Source organism: Leptinotarsa decemlineata, unplaced genomic scaffold (genome assembly GCF_025532065.1).
Source record: "Leptinotarsa decemlineata unplaced genomic scaffold, Ldec_3_MD MMD2_tig00000133_RagTag_RagTag, whole genome shotgun sequence".
NCBI classification, from domain to species: domain Eukaryota; kingdom Metazoa; phylum Arthropoda; class Insecta; order Coleoptera; family Chrysomelidae; genus Leptinotarsa; species Leptinotarsa decemlineata.
Window position 1 is genome coordinate 3,780,208 of NW_027412542.1, and position 26,828 is coordinate 3,807,035.

At 35.8% G+C, this 26,828-nt stretch overlaps 1 protein-coding gene across 9 annotated transcripts in view; it reads left to right on the forward strand.

Annotated features, from left to right (window-relative positions):
* The window catches only part of Grip (Glutamate receptor interacting protein), a 398,341-nt gene that overhangs the window by 270,248 nt on the left and 101,265 nt on the right, over window positions 1-26,828 (forward strand). For 7 of the 9 annotated variants that reach the window (XM_074172568.1, XM_074172569.1, XM_074172565.1 and 4 more), the window contains one exon: window positions 24,372-24,581. In XM_074172568.1, the coding sequence (XP_074028669.1) occupies window positions 24,372-24,581 (210 nt within the window). Of the gene's footprint in view, window positions 1-3,092; window positions 3,671-7,096; window positions 7,155-24,371; window positions 24,582-26,828 lie in introns of those variants that run through there. The other 2 variants (XM_074172572.1, XM_074172574.1) reach the window with 2 other exon arrangements.

Consider the following 26,828-nt stretch of genomic DNA (forward strand, 5'->3'; position numbering starts at 1 on the left):
AAGTTCAATTTGGAAAACTTTTCAGTTCCTGAAAAGCTGTCTTTGTTGCAGCAAGGTGACGGTGTCTAAACATTTTTTTGCATAAAGATAAGAAAGTAGAAAGCTGAGAAGATTTTTCTCCCGAAAACTAATCTCTTCTGAAAATATAGCCCTCTTTTGTTTGAATTTTGTAATAAATTGATGAGTTTGGTTCAATTTGAAGTTCATTTGCTTCTTTTTAGATTCTCACAATTTGTTTTTGAAAATGTGTTTACTATATTCTTATAGAAGCAAAAACTTGCTCGAATCCGTAATTAATCTTTAGAAGATCGATTCTTTGAGAAGACGACTTACGCATCAGAGGAGCCTATTTGGAGGAGTGTTATAAACAACAACCTTGAGTTTCCTTGATGGTTTCTGGAAAAAGCATTTCGATTACAAGTTCTGAGATTCAGTGCGTTAAACCCTTGGGTAAGACCCTGTACTTTGTTATATTTCCTATTTAGGCAACCATTGGAGAGAGAAGAACATTTCAGAGCCTTGACACTCTGATTCCTTCATCCAATGACAACTTATATGTTCAATAGTGATAAGTTAGTACTATTATTCATTCATTTCAAGGGTAGGGAAGCAAAATTCTTATAAAACTCTCGAGTAAACCGCATTCCTTGCTTTATTGAAGTGTCGCCTATCAACGTGTAACTAATTTGGCCTACAGCGACAAGTGTTGAAAAGGGGTACAGTATTTCTGTAAATTTATGTAAATGGCGTCTATAAAAAATCAAGAATCGACCTGCACCCAGGCCTCCGCAAATCAAGAGCTAGTCATTTCGACTGGCCACTTGTACCGCTTTCTTCCTCTAGATCGAGAAACGAGTAAGGAAACGGTATAATGCAATATAGAAAGTGACACTATGGCAAATTGAGAAGGCGTGAAAACTAGAATCATCGCAGAAATATACCTAAAACCAAATATCATTGGTTACCCTTGTCTGATAGATTTTTTGACACCCAGTGTTAGGTTGGGTTAGGTTAGGTCCAAAGTGAGTGGGCCCTCCACCGCAACCTGCAAGAGTTTATTGTGGCTCACACATTTTCACACTCGAGCGAATAAACCCAGCTTCTTAACGAAACCGATTACTTTGTATGGTGAGTCGTCTTTCAGGTCAGATGGTAAGAGTACTGCTCTGTTGAACTCTAAAAACCTGATTCGGTCCTCACTGGAATAGTACAAAATATGTGCTCTGCTGTTTCATCATCATTTTCCAAACAGAGGCGGCACACACTGCCTTCCAACAGCCGGAGTCTCTGTATATGATATTCAAATGACAGTGACCTGTGAAAAGGACGGTTAGACATCGTAGTTCATCCTTACTGTAGTCCAACAACTGTTTGGTATCAAGCATCGGAGGGTGAATCTTGGAAGATTCTGCCATAAGTCCATTAATCTTCTTACCATCCTGGTGTTCAATCTTTGTTTGGCAAAGCTTGAAGCAATGCCAATGGCAGGTTCTGGTCCTATGAAGCTGCTTGCAGCACTCTCATTCGCAAAGGAGTCAGCAGCCTCATTGCCTTCCAGGCAAGTATGGCCAAGAAGCCAGACCAGAGACAATATGTTAAGTCTTCCTATCGAGGAGAGTCGTTTTTGGCAATTTGCTACCAATTTAGACGTTGCTCGGTAGAAACCAAGAGCTTCCAACGCCGCTTGACTGTAAGAAAATATTTTATTGAGTTGTGTATGAGGTTGGATTCTTCCAATCTCTCCGCATACAATTCAATAGCGTGAATTTTCGCTTCAAATACAGTCGCATAGGTTTCTAGGTAGACTATCTGCTCTTAATATTTCCTTCTCCCGGAGGATCCAGTCCTCTGTACTCGGTACTACATAAAGTTAAAGGCCATTTCCAGAGTACTGTGACTTCCAGTGTCAACCAACAGTCTGTTGCACTCTGCACTAAATTGATCTGTACAATTGGCAATGTGCACAATATATGCAGTCCATCTAGCCTCTCTCTCCAGAAAATGTGGAGAGGAGGTAAATCTAGAAGGATCTCCATGGCTGCTGATGATGTGATACTGATGGCACCACTGATGACCAGACAAGCCTGTCTGTGTAAGCCAGAGAGCTTTGCCTAGGCCGTTTTCTGTGAAGCCTTGGATCACCAGGCAATTGCAATATAAGTGATCATGGGTCTGACAATCATCACATGAATCCAATGGATTTGTTTAGGACCATAACCCCAAGTTTTACCACAAATTCTTCGACATGTTCATAGGGACAGTCTGGCTTTGTGTAAAACTTTCCCAAGTGAGCGTTCCAGGTGAGTTTTTCATCAAGAACAATGCCAAAATATTTTACCTCCGTTCCAAATGGAATGACCTCACCATTCAGGAAAAGTGGCGTTAGATCGTCCAATTTTCTCCTCCTGGTGAAGGGGATCATCACTGTTTTGTTGAGGTTGACAGACATCTGCTCCTGCAGGCACCAACTGTGAACAACGTCCATCGTGCTTTAGAGGATATTACAAGCTATCCTTCCTCATGAGGACCTTGCCAAGATGGCAATGTCACCTGCATAATCTTGCAGATCTACTTTTCTTCTGTCGAGGGAATCAAGCAGACTATCCATCAGGAGCGACCACAGAAGGGGAGATAGTACCCCACCTTGAGGGCAGCCTCTGGTGACCCCCAATCAGTAAACCTGGTGTACTGATTCAATATCGTATAATTGTTATGCTTAACTGATGTTCGTCATTCGTTTCCCGACCTTTCTTGGAATACCGTATTTTACGGTATTTCAAAAAAGCAGAATTTTGTTACAAAAGAATCGTTTCATCTTATTGAAGCACAAACACAAGAATTTCTCTCATTATCCAAGTCATGAAGGCATAATAACTTGAAACATCTGTCCGTTTCCTCCGATGGTAATCACCATTACAAATTCTGGCAAATTATCAGAAGCGCAAAATTAGACGCACGTCGCTCAAAAATCAAGAAAATAGAATAATATCAGGTATAGCAAATTCGAAAAAAAGAAGATATTATTCGAGTGCCAGCACACCTATAGCGTCTCTCCACCCGACACAAGGCGTCTAAACCGAGAAAGTTAAAAATAAACACTTTTCCCTATGACTGACGGGAGTAACAACGTGCATCTAAACCAGCGATCATGTCTAGCCATGATCCAGTTATTTTGTATCGAATAGTTGAATACCGGATTCGGGAGTCGTTTATCGGGTAATTTCAAAGTGAAATGACAAAGTTGGCGTTGAAGTGTGATAGTTATCGGTGAATACGTAGTACATCTCAATAGTATATAACTTAGCATAATAAACAGTGCCAGTGTTTACAGTTGCGGCTAATTTTAAGTTGGGTCCCTACTTTATCGGCTAGAGTTCAAGTTTTACCGTATCCTGTCCGTTTCTAATTTTAGTCCATTCATCGGGTGAATTCAGATACGACAATGAGCGAGTAAACTGAAGATATGTGAAATCGTTGAGGAGTGTCGACAAATTGAGGAGAACATTCTATGCGCGCGTGATAATGTTTTCATCGTTGAAGCTGAGCGCTCTAAGACCGAGAGTCAAGAGCATGGCCAACTCCGATGGTGCTTCCAGCAGCGAGACTTCGTTGTTGTGCAGGAAGCCCAAAACTCCGATTGGATCCCCGAAACAAAAACATATCAAAAAAAGTAAATGTTTGTTTTTTGTTGTCATTGTCGCAATGATTAAACTCGCAACAATTTTTCCTTTCGCAAATTGTTGAATTTTAAAACTTCCCACAATTTTGAACCAGAAAGGAAAATCAAAAAACCGCCAAATATTTTGAACAAAATATAACATTGAGCTCATGGCTTAATGCGCCTAAATGGAAGCAAAAGCCAATAACATAGAGAAAGGGAGAACATTGAGCTCAAGTCGTATAGAAGTTAATCCTAAACACGATTATGTAATTATTTTTCCGTTCATATGAGTAATGAGCATGATACCGAACTTTCTCCATACTTGTGAGTTCTAGGAAGCTAAAATTTGGTATATAGGTGCTTCTTAGGTCTTAGATGCGCACTAATAAAGGATTTTCAAATATTCCAACTGAGGGTAAATGGTGCGCGTTTACTTATGAAAATTACTTTTTCATGACTGTTTCTCCATACCGGTATATTGTCGGAGGCTGAAATTTTGTATGTAGGTTCAATTTATGTTCCAGATATGCAATAAAAAAGGATTTTCAAATATTCCAAGTAAGACACCAGAAGCGGGTAAAAAGGCGGGTTTATAAAATTATCTTCAATATATCCTTCATCTTCTGTCCATAATGTAATCAATATAGCCTCTTACAGCATGTTATTTGAATGAATGTTACAGATTTAAAATGCAGGGACATAGCGGTTGCGGCAGTACCGGGCCAATTATATGTTGCTGTTTCAAGAATAAAAAAGCTCTGAACGTTGTATATAAAGACATTCTGTAGTATATTCAGTGGCAGCATTGCACCCGTGCGGGCCGTCGCAGTTCGTTAGTTATGAATGGATTGACCCGTTACTTGATGAAAATTATCAACACTAGATATTCATAATAATGGTTGAACAATTTTCACGAAGATTTTTTTTATTTCTAGAAGCGTTTCGCTAATACTTTAGCTTCTTCGGTTCTACCATGGAAGCTACGGTTAACCTCGGTAGAACCGAGTAAGCTAAGGTGTTTTTTAAGGGTGAAACACAAGTACTACAGAAAAATCATCAAGGCGCTCTCAGAGCTTTGCCAGTGAGAAAGTAGCAAATCACATTGGATCTGAATCCCTGGAGATTGAATCCATTTGGAAAAACGTTCGCATAATCTTTATTACACATGAACGCCGTTCTCCAAATGAAAGCGTTCTTGAACAGTGAAGTTAGAGGTGTACTGAGTTGAACCTCAAAACGATGAGCAACCACAGTCCGTCGCATATTTCTGATATGTACCACCCTTGGTGGAATCAAATGTGTCAAGTCACTTTAAAACCTTCCGTGAAAGTATCTAAAGGAGAGAGATAAATCTCCAACCTTTCTTCAATGTTCCAAGCTATCAAGGTTGCACGTGATGTTCGTGTCTCCAATCAGGCGGATGGCTCTTTTCTGGACGGAATCCAGCAACTTCAGGGTATGTTTGGGGGCAGATCTCCATACATGAGAACAATACTGCAATGAAGATCTGACCTGAGCTTCATAAAGCATCAAAAGTTGCTGAGGTTTGTACAGTTTTCTGGTTCGTAGCAGTGTTCCAAGCATTTGAGAAGCAGCCTTTGCAATTCCATCGGCATGATTGTGCTAAGACATATTGGTGTCCATTTAGCGAAACGTGTTTAGACATAAAAAAATCGTGAAAATTGTTTGATTATCATCATGGATCATTTATGATAAAAAACATCAGTCAGCAGGATCACGTTGCTGACTGTCGTGGTCCTATCACAAATGAGTCTCTGACTCTCTGCTTGATTACCTTTACCGTTCGGAAAGTGTACGATACTTCAGCATGCATGTAAATGCCTGCATCTTTGGTAGATCACTGTCCAGCGGTCAATGGAAAATAATTTGAACGTTTACTGGGAATTTCCTCTCGTTCTTTTTTGATAGTGTTTCCAGAATTCGCATAACAACATATTTTCGTTAATTCCTTTTCATTACGTTCATTCTCCATGTAGTAGAATTTTATAAAATTCACAGTAACTCTTATTTTCCTAATAAATTTTTTGATACTTACTTTCGAAAAAGAGTAATTCAATATCAAAAATGAGCCCGTTTTTGGGAATTTTTGATAATAGTATTCATTTAGATGATGATGAAATTATGCGTAACCTTGTGGACTTACTGGGCTGCCAAAGTTCCTAAAAAAAAGTTTTTTGATGTAGTTGCCTTTGAAGACGATATAATGATTATAGCGATTATACAATTTTTCGATACCATTTTTATAGTACGATTAGTCTTTAACCCCAAAATAGGCCGCAATTTCGACGCTCACTACTTCATAGGGGCTAAATTTATTTCCAGCGAGCTTTCTCAGAGGACAAAAAGAAGTCGCTGGGTGCCATGTTTGGAGAATACGGTGGACGCAGAAACAATTCTAAGCCTTCAGTGATTTGTAACACGGTGCATTGTCTTGATGAAACAGCACTTTCTTTTCAAATGGGGCCGTTTTTTATGATTTCGTCCTTCGAACGCTCCAATAACGATATGTAATAGTCTCTGTTTCTGGTTTTTTTCCTTTTCAGGATAGTCGATGAATATTATACCATGCGCGTCCCAAAATACCGATACCATAACCTCGACAGCCGACTGTTACATCTTTGCAACGTGTGGTCGGTCCACTCAAATGACGATCGTTTTAATTCCGGTGTGAAATGATGGAGGAGCCATGTCTCATCCATTATCACATCTACGCATAAATTCGAGTTTTCTATGATGGAACAGTTTCAAACACTGTTCAGAATCATCAATTCGTTGTTGTTTTCAGTCGATTGTGATCTCGCGCGGCACCCGCTCTAAAGAGAGCTTTCGCATACTCAAATATTCATACAAGATATGCCCACTTTCATTTGATATCTTTAGGGCCTCAGCTATCTCGATCAACTTCGCTTTAAGGTCATTTCACCTCGTTTAAAGTTAGCAAACCACTTTTCAACGGTTGATTTTCCTGGTGCAAAGTCCGAATAATGTTTATCAAAGCCAAGCCTTGGTTTCAACAGTTTTTTCCGCCAAGAGGCAATTATACATTGACAGATGAAATCCCTGTTTATCCATTTTCTTGGAACTAACAAAAGTTGCTTCACTCAAAATATTCTCACAAACTAATAATCCGACAACTATGAAGTTTGTACACGAGTCTTTTGAAGGTTAGGGCACCGTATGGAAATAAACACAAGTAAGTTCACTCTCCGCCATATTTGAGTCAAGATTCCCCACCTCGAATTTTATGCTCAGTCGACCTACAGCGCAACCGACTGAATCTGATGCATTTACCAAGCGAGCCAAGTTGAGGCATGGACTGTTATTACAGAGTGAGTCGTTGTAAGTGGTGGTTTTGTATTTGTGGAAAATTTGTGTCCAGTTTCAAAATGAACAAGTGTTGAGCTGTGGGTTGCTGTAATTTGCAGAGTGATGTCGGCATTCATTTTTTTCGATTTCCAATTGACGAAAAAAGGTATGTTTTCATATTATTTATTATGTAAGAGTGAAGTGATGAACATATAACGAAAATCATGAAATAAATTGTTATAGACTATAAAAAGTGGAGTCATTAATATGCAGACTTTTTATTATGAATTTAATTTGATGAAATTGAACTTTACGAATTGTATATGCCTCCAGTTCCACTGGAAATCCAAAAAGGAAAATAATTGTTGAACCACATCAAGTTTTTGATTCGTATCTGTAGGAAAACAATTACTTCCACTGAAATCTTTGCAAAACCAAAGTACCAAATGTATATTCAAATAATCTTTTTTGGAGCCTACTTTCCATTTATATGTTCCAGTTAATCTACTATAAATAGCAAATATGTCTTTTCTTAGATTGTCATGAATAACGAAAAACATTAGAATTTCGACTGACACACTTGATAATTACCAAACTAGGCAACCCAAAACTAAGAAATCTGTATGTTATACTGAAGTTTTGATTTACAACAATCAACCCAATAATATAAAAAAAAAATCAGAAAAACGATTCAAAACAAAATGAAATAAACGTTTGCTAAACTACCTCTTTTTTTCTCTCACCAAATTCTGCTTCAATATATTTGGTACCTATATTCATTTGTATTTTTCAATTTATCAAGATCCTTACCATGAACACTAAATGTTTCTTGGGGCCAATAAAGATTATTGTTATTTATATGTATTTGTTCAACTCAGAAATACTCCTATTCAAATTACCAGAGCTTTCAAAAACACATTTACTCTTCAGTATTTCACACAGGCAGAAGGAACTGATTGTCTAGAAGATACTAGTGAGATTATATCTAGTATTATAGATGCAGACATAAATAGAATGAAGATTCTTGTGGAAGTTCCCTATAAACATTTGAGAGTAGAGACAAATGATTATAGAACTCTAGCTACTCCAGAAAGTAACAGCTTGGGCTATATTTGTGGATATCTTTTGAGAAAATTTTTAAGAAAACATTCATGTAAAGTATGTACAAATTTTGCCACGGCGGCTAGTACCACACTGAATGAAACAAATGTCTATAGTAATTTCAAGGCATATAGTAATACAGTAGCCAAACAGTTTAGAAGTTTATATATGCCTCCAGATTCATTTTTACAATGTATCATTCATCTAGAGACAGAATTTCTTAATCAATTCAACAATTTATGAGCAACTGATTGCGAAGACAACCAGTTCAAAATGATGTTTTGAAAAATCAACATTTCTCACCTATGTGATAATTTTCCTTTGGATTATTTTTTTTGTCACAGGGGTAAGAATTTATTAAACTTTGAAATTTGCCAATAGAAATTCAAAAACAAATGTTTAAAAAAATTAAAAACTCATCATTCTAAAAAACCTTCAAAATATATTAGCATAATTTTTTAACCTAAATTGTATAATCTTACTACATAAAATATACGTTTATTCCACCACCTTGTCTAATTTTTTATCAAAGGCTAAACAATCATATGAGACATTTATTGGGAGCTCCTCGTACCAATTGTCTAAGTCAGATCATGGTCACATATTTTTTGATCGAACCTCGTGCAGAGGTGCACAACAGCTTTTAGCCGACACCCTCCTGCCCCGTCACATGCCAGCAAAAAATAAAATCTCGACCCGAAACATCAAAAAGGCCGACAGCAGTGAATTTACTTATGTTAACTTATGTACGGTGGTTAGGGTTAACTTAAAATCATATCGATTCAATACTAGTAGCGCCATCTCTGTGTTAGCCTACAAACGTTTCAGCCCAACCACAGATTGCCCAACTGATATTTGTCAGTTCATATAATTTATCTGGAACACTAGACCATTTAGAAAGCAATCACTACAGAACAGAAATGCACTCAGATATAATTAAAATAGTTTTCGAATCATTTTGCACCTCATAAAAATTCGGTGTTGCAATGGCCAACATAGCAGTTGAATATTTGTTTATTTTCGGTCTGTTTTTAGTATTACTCAGAACATGACCTAGTTGCTCGCAAGAATAAAATGGCGAGTTGAGTAGGTACAAAGTTGTTTTAATTGGGAACTGGTTTTCAGGGTGGAATGTTTGTTTTTATGATTGCATTTTTATTTCAAAACTATACTTGTTATTTCAAATGAATTGGATTTGCTTTGTAACGGGTAAATCCAATTACAATAAAGCAACTGTATTGGCGTTTTGCCATTTTTTCTATCCTGGCGACAATACATGCATGAAACGTATACGGAAAGCGATCTTTTGACAGTATTGATATGTGAAACAGTTAGTTTTTCTTTTCATTTCACTTTTCAGTTTTCTGTCCGGAGTGTTAGGAATCACACGTTAAAAGGTAAGACCTCGTTAATCCTTAGCTTGCACAAGTTTCGACTTCTGAGGGTTGTCGTTCGTAAGGGTAGTCGTTCGTAGCAACAGCTGTTTAACGGAAAAATAGATTTTAAACAGATTTTTTTCATTGTGAAAACAGTTATACAAAAAGGTTGTTCCCACTTTGGGATAAACTGCATACAATTCATACTGGATGGGTAATTAAAACCAAACAAAGACCTTTTTCACATAGTAGGTGATTTAATAGTGGAATCCGTCAATTTTCAGGAAAGATTATTTAAAGCGTGTTTTCAACCTTGTTCAAACCATTCACTGAAGTGCGATCCAACCCTTATATTTTGAAAGAAATAATTGGTATGGACCTCATTCATTTCCTGAAATTCATCACAAGGAAAGAAGAAAATGCACAAAGTCCTTATCGATCCATAAGTTTCCCCGTACTTTAGTAATTCATTTAAAAAGATTCTCTCGAACGGAAATATTCAGAGGCAAATTGATTGTTGCCATTGAGTTTTCTTTAGAAGGATTAGATATGAGCATTTATGCAGCAGACAATGTGGCTCCTTGTCGTTACAATCTGTATGCACTTTCGAATCACAGTGGAACTACTTACACCAGGCATTACACAGCATATTGTAGACACCCTTATAGTGGCACGTGGCATGATTCACACGTGTCCCCAATTTCATCAAAATCGCTTGTCAGTGCGGAAGCGTATGTCCTCTTTTATGAACTGGAGAGAACAAAGGAGCACTTATGAGTTGTTTTTTTTTCTTCTCTCTTTTAATAAGCTGAAATTTTTTGATTGATTTGTATTTCATGATTCTTCTGATTAAAGATTTAAGTTTACAGTAAATATGGAGAAACGAGTTGTAGAAGAAATTTGCTAATAAACTAATTGTGCATCTGCATGTGATATAGCTAAATCAATGCTACAATGAAACAGGCTTAACCACTGTTACTGAGCTTCCTTCCATCATCGCTGAACGTGGAGCCAAGCAAGTCGGTCAGGTTACCTCTGCTGAACGGGGACAGTTTGTAACAATGTTGGCATTTGTTTCAGCTTCAGGTAACCACGTTCCTCCGGTATTCATATTTCCTAGGGTTCGGTTTAAGGACTTTATGCTGGAAGATTGCCCTACCGGAAACCTAGGCTTATGTCACAAAAGTGGATGGATTACTTCTGATAACTTTTATTTGGGATTTAAACATTTTGTGGAAGAAGTACGTCCATCTAAAGAAAACCCGGTGTTACCACTAATTGACAATCACGAGAGTCACATTAATATTGATGTCATATATCATGCCCGTGAAAATCTTAGACATCTAGGTATTCGGGCTATTCGAAAATTATTTTAAAATTGCCCAAAATGATTGGATGGTATTAAATCCGGGTAAAACCATATCAATCTATCATTTACCAAAATTAGCCCATTCTGCTTTTATCAGTGCTTTTACACCCAAGAATATTTGCTCCGGATTTTCAAAGACTGGTATTTATCCGTTTGATAAAAATATATTTGCGGAACAAGATTTCCTATACGCATCTGTAACAGACCACGAAGATCCAAATAAACAAGTTGAACCAGAAGGGCCCAATCTAGAAAGTGTACCCTCTGCTGAACCGCGTCCGTCCTGCTCCACTGACCCTTCTATAATTATATCACCTGCTTCTGTAAAACCATTTCCAAAGGCACCTCCGAGAAAACTCAATTGAAGAGGAAGAAAAAGAGGAACTAGTCGCATAATCACTGCCACACCAAAGAAAAATGAAATAGAGGAAGCCTGTGCAATTAAAAAAATTAAACTAAACAAGATCAACACGGATGATAAAAAAAAGCAATAAAAAGGAAACTGTTGCAAAGTAGTAGCAGTAAAAGTAGCAACGAAGAGGATGTTGTCTATGCCGAAAGTGACAATTCTTTGGATTGGGAGGTTGAGGAGGAAACGAGGTTCGCCGAAAATGATTCTTTCAACGTGGATGATTTTATCGTCGTTAAATTTGCGAAAAAAAAAATAATCAGACATTTTATTGGGCAAATAAATGAAGTCATGGAAGATGGCGAAGTCAGTGTTAAGTTTTTAAAAAAAGTTAATAACAGTTCCTACCACTTTGTTTTTTCTAAGATTGATGACGTGGCTGATGTCAAAAAAGGGGATATAGTACTCAAACTACCTCCACCTCTTGATAATGCCGGGACTGAAAGAGTGAAAGCTTTTTTTTCATTTAATATTGATTTATCACACCTACTTTAAATGTTTTTGTATGTGTCCCTTTCAGCCCCAACTGTGTCCCTCTCAGCCCCAAATATTCCCCTTTCAATCCAGTGAGATGTGTTGAAAGGGACAAATACAGTGGTTCATATTTTTCTAATTTTTTCAATAACAACTAGTTTTTTATGTTTTTTATACTCAAAATGCTTTTCCAAATGTTGTACCAATTATAATATCAGGTTCAATAAATGTAAAATTTATTGATATTGCTTATATACATATTCACCCTAAAAATGTCCCTTTCATGCCAACTCTTCCCTATTAATTGTTAAATTGAACGTATTTGTTGAGGGATCATTTCAAAATTCTGAATTAATAACTGTCAAACGCTTGACATTTTTCAAAAACTTTCGCTGGTTGAACTATAACTATTATAACAGAAGCGTAACAGAAGTGTATTATTGAATTCATTGAATCAATTTGTCCATATAAATGATTTAACTTGACAGGATAATTGATTCACTTTGCATGTGTGACTAGGAGAATTGATTGTATAAGATTGATTTGCTTATTTAATCAGGAAAATATAAAATTGAGTGGATACAACATTTTATACAAAATTACAAACCAAACTCTGTGTTAAACTCCACACTTTTCATAAAATACATCGATTCAACGAAAAACAACAAAACGAAACTCTTGTTATCCTAACAATTTGAAGTTCAGAACAAGGTATGCACGTAAAGATTTATTTCCATAAGAAAACCCATCACTTGGTTCGAACCGAACTCTCAGGAGAAAATTGTATGATTCAATTGAAAAGTAGATATTTTCACACATTCCTCTGCTGGAATGGTTTGGATTGATGGGTTATAATATCCAAGAATTCATAAAGGCATTTCAGAATTAATCCAATATCAATTTGTAATTTCGAGTGCCGACCGATGGAATATACTTCAGGAATTCTTGGGGAAATACCTTTCTACCGCTATTATGATCTGAATTTCACGGTTCAAAATCTGATTAGTTTGATTCATCAATGATAAACATGCATTTATACTTCAAAATGAATAAATACACTCCTTCTGAAGAAAGCTCTTCACAGGATATTCCAATAGTTATTCCAAAATCTGTCAGTCATGTGTGACAAACTTTCAAAACATTGATATCTTTTTGTTTCCTTCATTTCTCTGTGGCTTTTTCATTCTTCACGCGTTGGTAAAGATTAAGAACGGATTTTCCCAAGCAAAAGTGTTTCCACAAAGTTACTCAATCAATAGCGCAAATTTATTCTTTTACTCATTCATCCAATCGAATGAACATTTCATATGAGTCATACTTTCTTATGATCCAATTTTTCCTCTTTTCTTCATTTCTACTTTGGAGTAATTATTTACGGATCTAAAATAGTTTCTAAAACTGTATTTATATACTCGTTTATAATATTTCAAATCTGGCTGTAAACTTCCCTAACTTCTGGATATACCCTACCTTCCAGAAGTTTTTTGAGTAATATTTTCTATGTTTCTTCTGATTTGATTAATTTTTTCAGCGGTCAGCGTGACAGCAATACCTTTATGATTATAGCCAGTGACATTCCCGATCTGACTCACAGTAGATGATTTAGTGATTTTTCTGTAATGAAAGTATTATTCTGCCTGCCGATTTTTAATTAATAACAGATACCAGACGTCACATATCATAAAAACTGGATTTTTAAAAGACGGTGTTTCAACGAATGAATGGAAGCTTGTGAAATTCATACGTAGTAAAATGAAAGAAAACGATTTCATACTAACCGGAGCAGATGAAGGCAACACTGTGCTATTGACCGACATGACTACGACTAATTCTTGCCAAAGACAACTGAACGATTTTTTTTAAATTCAAACCTACTTTTTAATGAAAAGAAAACATTCAAATTACCTTCGGTGAACCCTCAAACTCCAAAATCGTACTTACTAATTAAACTGCGCATAGTTTTTCGATTAAACCAGTAGTTTCGATTAGACCACTGCACCATCAGTATCATCATGAACCATAGTGAATTTCAATCTAAATTCATTCTTTGTAATTCATATGTATGAATTAAAGAATATACCTAACTCTAACAGACAACGCAAAATTAATATCCTTCGATGTGCAGAACCTATTTCCCAGCAACCTCCTGATGATGCCATTACTTCAGTTCCAGAATTATTGAAGAAAAAATCGAGTGAACCCAGTTATGAAAAAGAAATCTTTGACCTTCTTTCATTATGTCTTAAACAAAATTATTTTCAATTCAACAACATTTATTATGGGAAATCCGTAGAACCCCTTACTTGCAGAAATTTTCAAGGATAACGTATAGAAGTCGATTCTTAAGCATCTTTTGTTTAAGTATCTCTTGTATTGGCATAGATATGTGGATGAAGTTTTGGTATGTTTCACAGGTACTAAGAGATAATTAGATATTTTTCACAGGGATATTAACAAAATTCATGAAAACATTAAAATCACTATTGAAGTAGAAGAAGACCATTCAAACTCAGTCAATTTCTTGTACTTGACAACTAATAGACTGAACAGCAAATATAATTTTTCAGTTTATCACAAACTTTCCCATAAGAAAAAGTGGCTTCATTTTTTAATAAACAAGATGTAAAAATTGTATCAAGAACAGGTAATACGTTGGGAAAGTTAGTTAAAAATAATAAAAACAAAACATCCAAAGTCGATAAATCTGGAGTAGGTAATTTAGGAATCGTATCCAGAAGCATCATAAATATGAGCGATGTATCTAAATAAAAAAAACAAGTTCAACACATTCAAATCATCTTTTAAAAGAAAATCATATCTTCAACGGAGATTTCAAAGTTTCACACTTAGAAAATAAAGGTTTGAAGCTTAATTATTTGAAAGCAATGGAAATTATTAAACTTGAAAATTCGAACATTTTATTGAATGACCAATTGGATTTCAATAGATCATCATTACTCAACTTATTTTCCTAGAAACAAACATTGTGTTATTGATGTAGACCTGTAATTCCTGAAAGAATCAATAAAATTAAAGAGAATTCTTTTTTTTTTTAATTTCATTGGTTCTTTCAGGGATTTCAAGTCATTTTATATCGTATTAGACAATGGAAGTTTGAAATAATTAAATTCACGAATTTCACTAGTTCGGACTTCCATTGTCTACTATATAAAATGATTTGAAATCCCTGAAACAAGTAAAAAAGAATAATTAAAAAAGAATCGTTGAAAATAACAATTATATTAAGCAACAATAAACCTGCTTAATATAATTGTTATTTTCAACTATTCTTTTTTAATTCTTCTTTTTTAGTTGTTTCAGGGATTTCAAATCATTTTATATAGTCCGAAGTCCGAACTAGTGAAATTCATCACGAAACATTGTCAATCACCTTCAAACAATTAAATTCACCATCAAACATTGTCATCCACCTTTAAACAAATAATGTAGAATTTATAATATGCACTAAGTAATCATAATTTAAGGGGGTACCTTAGGTATATGAAATTTGAGTAGATGCTTCAGGTGATTATGATCGAAAAAGTACCTGAATGTACTACGAAGTTTTTTCAACTACCAAAAAAGTATTAAGCTAGTTGAAATAAAGAGTGGATGATCGTAATTGAATGTAGAGTAAACAGAACAAACACCCAGCAGGAAGAAACCAGTGAAAAGGTATTGGCAAAGCTTGTTAGTCCCTACCAAAATAACATTAAGTGATTTGAAGCCAAATTCATCCAAACGTCTAAATAACTGAAATTTTTTGTATCATCCCATCTCATGGCAAAATATTGCATAAAAAACATTTCGACGTAATATTTAGAGGGGATATTGACATAAAAAAGATGTTATGCTGCTATCAAAACAGTTCTTCGCCGCATTTGAAGTCATAATTCGCAACACATTTACCATACCTTCATTTAATTCAAATCATCTGTACCGTTAAGCGATATACAATGTTTTCCCAATCTCCCGTTCTTTTTTGCTGATAATCTGTGGCCCATCTACGCTTCCATAGAATACTCTACACATTCATATCTTAAACGTCATGTAGAAACACAGTTTGCAATGGCAACCAAATAATACTTTTGATATGTTCTTCAAAGAGGACTGACATTTATCAGTCCGAACCCTAAACAGAATCTCTACGACAAATGTCAGTCCGAACACTAAACTGTACTCGTTCGACATAAAAAACATGTACTCCAACATACCAGTCAACGAAAGTATAAACATCATATCTGAGAAGCTAAAACAACAAAACATAGACAAAACCTACATTAACCAAATGGAACACAGTCTAAATACAATACTTAATCAAAATTATTTCGAATCTGAAGGGAAAATTTATAAACAAACAGATGGACTAGCGATGGGATCCCCACTATATAGCATTATATCCGAAATATACCTGCAAACCATAGATGAGAAAATCTTAACAATAATAAGAACACATGATGAAAAAGGAGAATGGTTCAGATACGTTGACGATGGACTGTACATATCACAAAACAATGGAATAAGAATTGAACAAATAACAAAAGAAATTAACGAAATAAATCAAAAACTATGTTTCAGCATTGAGGAAGAACACAACTCAAAACTTAACTACCTGGACATAACCATAGGAGGATACTACTCAGCAATGAAGCCCGAAACAAAGAACGGAAAATCATATACCAAATAGCGAACGAAAACGGATACACCCAAAAGACAATAGATAAACTAGAAAACAGAATCAAACGACAAATACAGAACAAGGATCAAGCTACCCCAACAAACAAAACAACACAACGATGGACAGCATTTACGTACGTAGGACACCAAACCAAGAAACTAACAAACATCTTCAAACTACTGAAAATCAACATCACATACAAGCCGAACACGAAGATAACACAAAAAATAAACAACTATGGAAAAGAAGAAGACAAAGACCAAAACGGGATATACAGTATACAATGCTCGGACTGCAACAAATTCTATATCGGCCAAACCAAGAAAAAACTGATCCAAAGGTACAATGAGCACAAAAAGGCATAAATAAATCCAACAGTATATAAATCAAACCTTGCAACGCACGCCATACAAAACAAACATAATTTCCCCCCACCAGAGAACATAAAACTAATAAAACAAATCAACAAGGGAAACCGCATGGACATTTGGGAAACACGAAGAAGAGTACCTGATGCAGAACAAATACAGGCAAATTTACCTAAAGTACCTGAAATACCTGAGTTAAGACGCTCTGACCGTATAAAGAGACAGACAACAGGATGACCAGTTCAGTTTGAGGAGTGCCAGATGATGACAGTACTACCAACTGTCGAAAGCGCTCGCAGATAATTAATAGAAGATATAAAGCTTCAAATCCTTTTTGTAGAATTCAATATTGAAATATATACATATATATATATATATATATATATATATATATATATATATATATATATATATATATATATATATATAAAATTTGAGTGATAACCTAACCTTTTCCCAAGTTAAACAGTTTCAGTATTAAATAGTTCAACTCAGTTCCCTAGACGCACACGTTTTTTTTTTTGTATGAAGATGGAGAACTAGAAAACCAAAACCTTTCTTTCACAAAGGGTTATCTACTTTGAGGTAATGCCGTCACCATTTTTTTCCATACTCTCCTGTGTATTCTTGCTAAGCTCCATTCAAAAATATAGCACAATATACGAGAAATGGGTAGAGGATGGCAACCGGTGTTTTAATGATTAATTTGAACAAAACTTACCCTGAATTAGTCAGTCTATCCATTTCTGGACTTATTTTCAGTGAAACATATTTATCCCTCAGTACAAGAGCTACACTTCGAAGTTAACGTTCAGAAAATACCATTTCCCATTGATATTTTCGAAAAAGATGTAGTTTAAAATGGCATTTGAAGAATATAACTACCTATATGAATTAATAAAAAAAATCAATTCTTGAATTTTTTTCTGGAAACTATCAAACTTCGCCTTTTGTTTCCGACTAATCAAATTATTTGACAAAATTTCCATAATTGCCATTTGGAAAATGGCAATTATGGCATTTGGAAAAAATGGCTCCTATACCACTATTTTGAAAGAAAATGGGTCATATGTCCGAAACAGCATTTCATTGTTTCTTCATTAAAAATATTGGCTCCCATGAACTTCTTTTCGAATTTCAAATTTCTTACTGTAGAAACAACTTAAAGGCGCTGTACACAATGATTTCGTCATCACCCTGTATACTAATAATGGATTTTCTGTTAAATATAGTGAATGTGACATGATGTTCTTTATCTCCAGGACAAAGAAATAGATCATACATAATACCGATGAATTATATTTTCTGAAGGAAAATAAATCTTTCAATAATTTGTTTGGTCAGGGACGGAAATCATTTTGTTAAAATATAAAAAGTAAAAGATAAAAAGTCATACCCCTAGTTATCACCAGTATTCATTAAATTCTGTGTTCTAGTCTTTGTTAATTTACTAACAACAAACTAATAAATTCGATGCCATTTACACTAACAACAATCTGTAAAAGATAAATTACCGGTGAATAATTTGTTCGAAATAACTAGCCATATAGGCGGTTTTATGCGGAAATGGAAACACGGTTCATGCCATTATAGAAACGTTTTTTTGTAAAATATTGCACTTGCATGAAGGCATTACTGTCACTATTTACGGTGATTTCATTTCATTTTAGTCAGCATCAGCATAAACGAAACCAACAACGCTGCTGTTCAAGACGTGTCAATCAATTTGAACCAGGAATATTCAGGGCATATATGTGACAAAATATTTCATAAGCAGAAGAGAATTTTGATTATTTGTTCCACCATCAGAATTGGAAAACCACCAAACAATATGCATAATGCCTCAGAAAGACTTGAAGTGAAAACCGGATATAATAAAAAAATTATTCATAGTTTGAAGTTATGCTCGAATATAAAAATTTTGTAACACGTCTCGATCTTAGTGAAAAAGGGTGTTACATTGTTGAAGCTGAAATTTGAATGCCGGGGTTCATCGGAGAGGGATGCTGGGTAGAAGAATTTTCTACTGAAAGTTGTATAATACATTCCCTTCGACAATGTAGACAGATGTGAAGGTGATCACTATAAGCTTGTGGCCTAGAAGTATACTTTTGGTTTACAGTGACAAAGTAGGTAACTTTGGTTGGTCGTAAACTCATGAATTAATCACGGTTTTTCCTTCAGCATCCAAGTTGTACCCTTCATTGACTGTGACAGATTTAGTTTGGTTCCTTGGTTCTATGTCTGGTACGATTATATGAGGAAAGACATTTCTTGTCATGGAGTGTACCAATAGCCAAATAGTAGCACTGTTAATTTTGTTATTAGTCAGTGGGCTATGCTTGAAGACTGGCAGTAAACATTTCATTTGTTTTCTGCCAGTCTTCAAGCATAGCCCACTGACTAATAATAAAGTTTTTCTTCCTTATTCAGAGGAATCGGGCAAATTTCGGATATGCAGTTGGTTAGTACCTCGTCCACTAGATGCAGTGACATTTTGTTGTTCGCTCCAACTTAGGAAGTCGAATGAAATATTTTGAAAAAATTTCGATTTTTTATTATGGAATTTCATTAACTTTAGGTCGATGATGAACCCTATCTTGCACTGATGAGTGGTTAATGAGCCCGAAATCGGTCTGCAAGTGTGCCTGTTCCAAAATTGAAGATCGACTCTTTCAGTTGTATTGCCATTTGCATATGCTGGAAATTTTCTGTGAAGATTCCTGCACTGACGCCTGTCGGATATAATCCAACGCCCTTAATGGTATTAGCCAGGGGAGTAGTTGTTTTCTGATAGGCGTCAGTCCATTCAAACTACTGTGAATGTATATCCGAGACTGACTTGAACGTTTAAAGTTCAATTCTTTATATTTGTTTACTGCTAGTCTTCAAGCATAGCCCACTGACTAATAGGAAAGTGTTTCTTCCTTATTAAGAGGAATCGGGCAAATTTCGGATATGCAGTTGGTTAGTACCTTGTCCACTAGATGCAATGACATTTTGTTGTTTGCTCCAACTCAGGAAGAGGAATTTAATATTCTGAAAAAATTCCGATTTTCAATTATGGAATATCATTGACTTTAGGTCGATGATGGCCACTGTATTGCACTGATGAGTGGCTAATGAGCTCGAAACCGGTCTGCAAGTGTGCCCGTTCCAAAATTGAAGGTCGACTCTTTCAGTTGTAATGTCAATTGCATATGCAGGAAATTTTCTGTGAAGTCTACTGCACTGACGCCTGTCGGATATAATCCAACGCCCTTCGTGGTATTAGCCAGGGGAGTAGTTGTTTTCTGATAGACATCAGTCCATTCAACCTACTGTGTAAGTATATACGAGACTGGCTTGAACGTTTAAAGTTCATTTCTTTGGATTTAGTAGCACTCTTTCCGAAAGATATAGTCTGCTTCTGGAGTGGTACAAATATCACCCTTCCAACACAGGATGATTTCTATTGTAGGCTTCCGGAGACAGAATAAGAAAGATTAAGGGTGGAAATAAGAAAAGGCCCTAAATGATGGATGGCTTCATTATATCAGATTGTGAAAACCAAGGTATATTACAAATATCCCAGAAGCAGTGGATATGTTATACCTTCATATATCAATTAGTAATAATTACTCGTGTTTTTTAGAATCCACAAATGTGTTGAGCTGAAACACCTGCTCAGGAAAAGATAACCAAAACTTCTCTTAATAAGAATAAAAATTTAACCTTTTTTCCCTTGAAGATTAGGGTTTTGGGTCCAAGGTCGACCTTTTCTGATTACCCTAAAGAACATGGAATTTGACAACAAGAATTGATCAACTAAGGCATGAATAAATATACAGGATGGTTGCTATGAATTTATTGTACAGAGTAATTATACTTATTTTCAGTATTGAATGCAATTCATTTATTGTTATATATTTTGTGAAATATTAAAATGAATATACTAAAATACTAAACGTGTGTTTGTATTTTATTTTGGAGTGATACATGAAACCGTAACAATTTTTCAAGTATTTCAGTACATTATTTCGATATGAACAGGTACAAAGTAGATACAATCAAATATATCTGGTCTATCCGTTTTGCAAATTGTAATTTATTTGAAAAATTTACATTGTTTGAGAGCTTTCTTCCATCATCAAATGAATTCCTAGAATTTATTATTGTTATTGTAAAGGAACTTTTGTCACTGTTCATCTACTTCATTCCACATTTTGTTATTTCTAAACATGTTGTCATCTACCGGTATTAACAGTTTCAAGCATTTTCACTCATTCTATGGCCGTTCTCCAAGGCATTAACGCCACTTGACTTTTCTGATCTTTTAAGTCGAATATTTGAAAACATATTCTATACAACGAATCAATTTATTCCGCTTGGTTTGACCAACTCACTTTATTCTGCAATCCCCACAGCTTATTTCGTCAATTCCACACTTTTCTTTTTTAGGTGTAATGTACTTCATTATTTTCAACAATAAGACACGGTTTTCATACATTTCATTCCATTTCCCGAATTCAACTGAACTCCTATCTCTCAAGGTCACCCAGCGTATGCAAAAAGATATACAGTTTTCATCTCAAACAATTCGGATACACTACATTTTTCCTCCCCTAATATTAAAGAAAACAAAAAAAATTAAATTGCTAACTACATCATATAAAATATATATATATATATATATGTATATATATATATATATATATATATATATATAAATATTATGTGACAGGCTATATCTGGTTTGTTGAAGGAGATACACAAAAATGTTTCATACAAAAGTTTTAGGAGTTCATGAGAGCTATATTTTGATATGATTTTTAAATATACAAGGTGTTTGGTGTAGTTGCTACAGACCATTTTTTAAAATAGAACGCCCTGTATATCATTACATATTCAGATGCTACGTTAAATTCTGATATCATTTCATGTTTGGTTTTTGAAATTCGGTTACGGCGTTTTTTAGTTATTGCACTTTTCCTTAAATATAAAGTTTCAAAAAAACGTATTTACTCGTACACGAATCCAGTCTATATCTTTTATTAAATTGAACTAGATTACTACTGAATACAAACCATTATTCTCACCTCTACGATACGATATCGATATCAGTTGAATATAATATTGAAATTCTTGAGTATGTGACTAACTTGAGGGTGAATTGCTTTACATTGCACAATTTCATCAAGTAGCTTATGCTTGTTGATGCCATAGTAACAAATGTTGTTGAATTGTATCCTACTTGTCAGTTCGATTCAGTGATTCTTTGCAAAACAGTAACTGTGTTCTTTGTGCGAAAACTCCAGTATGCCTTTCGCGTTTAGTCCAAGTGATTGCATTGATATGTTATTGATTTTTGGGGAATGTCAGAAAAACTGCCGTCAAGCACAACGTCTATACCAAGAACGTTTTCCAGACAGACCCATTCCGTCACGAATGACTTTTTCGAGAGTTGTAGAAAAATTGCGAACTGGGTCATTTCCTTCTACTATAAAGCATCGTTATCATACGAGATCAGTTAGAACTGAAGATTTAGAGATCAATGTGTTGGCTAATACTATTATTCATCCACATGTTTCTATCCGTACTCTTGCAGAAGAAGTCGGTGTGAGTAAATCTAATGAACAGAGAATTCTGAAAGAAAGTAAATACCACCCATTCAAAATTCAGTTGGTACAAGGTTTGAAACCCACGGACTTTGAACGACGACTTGAATTCATTGCTTGTATTCAGGTGATATTACATGAAAGTCCTAACATATTCAGTCAAATTTTGTGGAGCGATGAATCGCGATTCCACAATAATGGAGTTGTGAATAGACATATCAGTCACTATTGGTCTCAAGAAAATCCCCAGTGGGTCCGCGAAAGTAATTTTCAAACTACTTGGGGTATTAATGTATGGTGTGGATTGTTCAATGGCCGCATCATAGGACCTTACTTTTTCAACGAAAATCTCAATGGATTGCGATATTTACATTTTCTAGAAAATGATTTGATCCAGTTGATGGAAGATATTCCCATAGCAGAACGACAAGGAATTTGGTGGCAACAAGATGGTGCTCCTCCTCACAATTCACAGGTTGTTACTGAATATCTGGATAGAACGTACCCAAATAGATGGATTGGTAATAAGGGTCCAATTCGGTGGCCGGCTCGTTCCCCAGATTTATCACCGCTTGATTTTTTCCTATGGGGTTATTTAAAAGATATTGTTTTCACTACTCCCCCTTTGAATGTGGATGATCTGAAAATGAAAATTCGACTAGCGTGCAGTGATATTACGCCTGATATTATAAGAGCGACTTGTACGAGAGAAGTGATTCGACGTTTCGAAGCCTGTATAATATTTAATGGGCATCACTTTGAACAATTTTTATGACTTATTTCTAGGTACCTACCATTCTTATGAAATGATTTATCAAGTTATATTATTTACATTGTTATTAATTAAAGATTTGTTTTCGAATACACCTCTTTCAATTTCGCAATTGTTTCATATTCAAAATGATTCCTGACTGAATTCCACAACTCAAAATTGAAACCATTACTTCGAACACCCGAAATTTTGACTAATTTTCATGTGATCTGATGCAGAGAGAATAATTGTATGAGATATTTTTAAAAATAATAGTCGTTCTCAAGACTTTACTTTTTAAGCAATAACTCAACAACGCCGTAACCGAAATTCAAAAACCAAACATGAAATGATATCAGAATTTAACGTAGCATCTGAATATGTAATGATATACAGGGGTTCTATTTTAAAAAATGGAATTTTGGTCTGTAGCACCTATACCAAACACCCTGTATATTTAAAAATTATATCAAAATATAGCTCTCATGAACTCCTAAAATTTTTGTATGAAACATTTTTGTGTATCTCCTTCAACAAACCAGATATTGCCTGTCACATAAAATGTGGGACACCCGGTATATGCCCCAAACTTCAGGGCTCCAGAAATATTAAATTCGATCCCGGAAAACATAAAAAAAAGTAGCTCAATTTTCATTTTCAAACGAAATCTGGAAGATTTTCCAGTGCAAAATTGCTTTCACTCCATAGAACAGTTTTTAGAACATCACTTTTGAGGGAATATATTTTTATTTTTATTTCTCATCCATTTATGTACTTATTTGCTATTGATTATCTGTTCTATATAACCGTTTGTATGTTTTTTATGCGGTGTTTGCTATTCGTTTGTTGATGGTATATGTACTTTGTATCCCTTCCTTTGACTTTTTCCATACAGCCTGTACTGTCTCAAGGAAATAAAATCATATTATTATTATAATTATTATTATTATTCAATGTACACTGTATTACCGCAAACTTCAAGTCTTCAATACGTTATAGATTTCCATCGGCCGATTCCATCACATATTACCGCAGTCACTAATGATCAAGTGGATTGATGCGACTTCAAACATGACATTAAAAAAAGTATATTGTGAAATACAATGATATTCTTTGTTATAATTACTAGAAAATTAGATTTACACACTTCTACACATCTATGTAACATGTCAACAAATGTAAGATCCGACCCAACTCCCCGATTTATTTCCTAATTGCACCAAACAATGAATACTGACTTTGTCGAATCGTTTGTTGCAGGAAACTCCGAACTGGATCCATGTCCCAGCATAGCGACCTTCCGGCCAGGATCGGTGGCCTTAAACAGCGATCAACTGATGCCCGGAGATCGGATATACAGCGTGAACGGGATAACGACGTCGAGGATGCGGCCGGAAGAGGTTACCACGTTGCTGGACAACGTAGACGGCAATGCCATGCTCGAAATAGAATATTCATTGCCGAATTACGGTGAGTGTTTGGCCCGGGTAAATAGTCCAGTTCACATGTGCCTAACTTTTGAGTTCGCAAAGTTCAATATCAAACAGAGTAAAGTGTGAAAATTTTTAACGTAACGGCGATGACATTTCCTCTCAACCCTCGAATTACAAAGATAAAGAGGCTTCCCAAGTTGCACAACCAAGCTTCAACATCGACTGCCGATGAAATTCATCTTCTGTCTTTCACTGCATTCGATGTCAAAGATTGGCCTTGCAAATGACCGTCTTGAAGACTCTAGTTCGTCTTTGATATTCGAGGATTGAGTTCTCTGTCGATCCCATAGATGGTTTCTTTGTAAAGGGATATGCCATTGTCCTCACTGACTCAGGCTTCTCTTTCAAGGACAGTTGAGCCCAACTTGTGGTTCAACCAACATTTCAGGTCAGAGATATCCTCGCTGGAGTGCCACAGGGGGTTGTGCTCTCTCTACACCAAGGTTCCGAGGTTCGAGCGTGTGAAGATATCTCTCTACGCCGGCGACCCGGCTCTCCTCTCATCTTCCATGGATCGGGAGCTTGGGATCGTCTACATGCAATGTGCATTGGACGACCTCGAGCGAACCCGGACAAGACTCAGGCGATAACCATGGGAAAAACGATATGTTCTCCGGCCAGAAAAGTGAGGATTTCTGGAAGGGAGATCGACTGGCAAGCGTGGGTGAAATACCTCGTTCTTCTAACAGACGTAGGCTCACCTGGAACCCGCACATCACAACCGTGAAAGCAAAGATCGAGGGTCGGATCAAAAGTCTGTACCCTCTGATCAACAGACGATCCAAATTGAGCCTAAAAAATAAAATTACGATCTTCAACATTATGTTCAAGCCTGTCATCATGTATGCTTCAGGCGTCTGGGGACAAGCGGCTCCGTCCAATATCTTCATTCAGGAGAGACTACAAAATGATCTAATACGGATGATTTTGAATGCTCCAGTTCGTGAGGAACGAAGTCATCCGCAGAGATTTGCAGCTGCCTTCCATTCAGCAGTCCATTCAGTCGAGGAATCTGCGAGTTCTCGATTGTGCGGAAACTTACTATAATCCGTTAGTTAGAGAAGCTATAGACTATGCTTTAGACGACCCCTCCCGATATAGAAGGCCCCGACACTCTGTGTCCCCCGTTAATGGATGAACAATTTCCTCATCCACTCACCCCAGCCAGGCAGGAGTTCACCGTGAAGGGCGGTACCGATGTCTGAGTATATTTATGCCGCCATCCCATGATCAGTTATGACAGTTTTGTCCTTCTGACAAAAACCAGTCTTGAGGGTAAGGGAGCCAGGCTCCAACCTGTTCGAAATTAAGATTACTTTGGTCTTTGTGGTTCAACCAAGCACCACTGATGAGACCTATGGCAGGTCAAAACAGCGTTGTTTGGTTTGATTTGACGCAATTCTAGTCCATCTCCATGTTAATGATGAAGATGAAATATCTGCTCGAAATAAAAGAAGTTTTTCGACTTGAGGCCTATGATTAGGATCGTACAAGTCAAAAAGATGCTACAAATTCTGGTGCTTGTCTGATCAACATGGCTACCTAATGAAATTCAAAATCTATCAGGGTAACGAGTAGAAGTAGAAAGACAATAAGATTTTTTCTGTTTTACAATAATCATGAGAAAGAATAAGTTATATAATTACATATCCAGATATATGGAACAAAATCGAAGATTCCAGCTCCAGCAATTGCGAATAATTATAATGATGATATTGGAAGGTATCGATCATGCAGATATTTTGAAAGCTGTTATAATGTTAGATCGTCGGGCCAAAAATGGTGGTTATGTATTATATGATTTTTGTTATAGAGGTCGTTCAGTCTGACTTGTATAGTAAAATGTTGAACCTCTGGCATAAAATCAATCTATCGAAAACAATTCACCCACACCAGAACAAGAACACTGTCTCTAGACGCTCTGTCGCTAACCAAGTTAGCATCATAGCGGTATGACTAAGATTCGTTCGGTCTAACCTAATTTTTTCATAATCTGATAGTGCTTGTCATCCAGAATTCAATGGCAATAATTTAAAATCGATAGTATCTACCTTTATCTAGACACGCGACTTTGAAAGTGCGCATTTGTTGAAAGCTGGTGATGGGATGTCATGAAATATGTACGATTGTCTGTATAGCATCTGACCAGCGCCAGCATGTGAACTGTTATAAAGCAAAACATTCAATGTTCGACGTTCAAATGACGATGCCTTGAGTTCAGGAA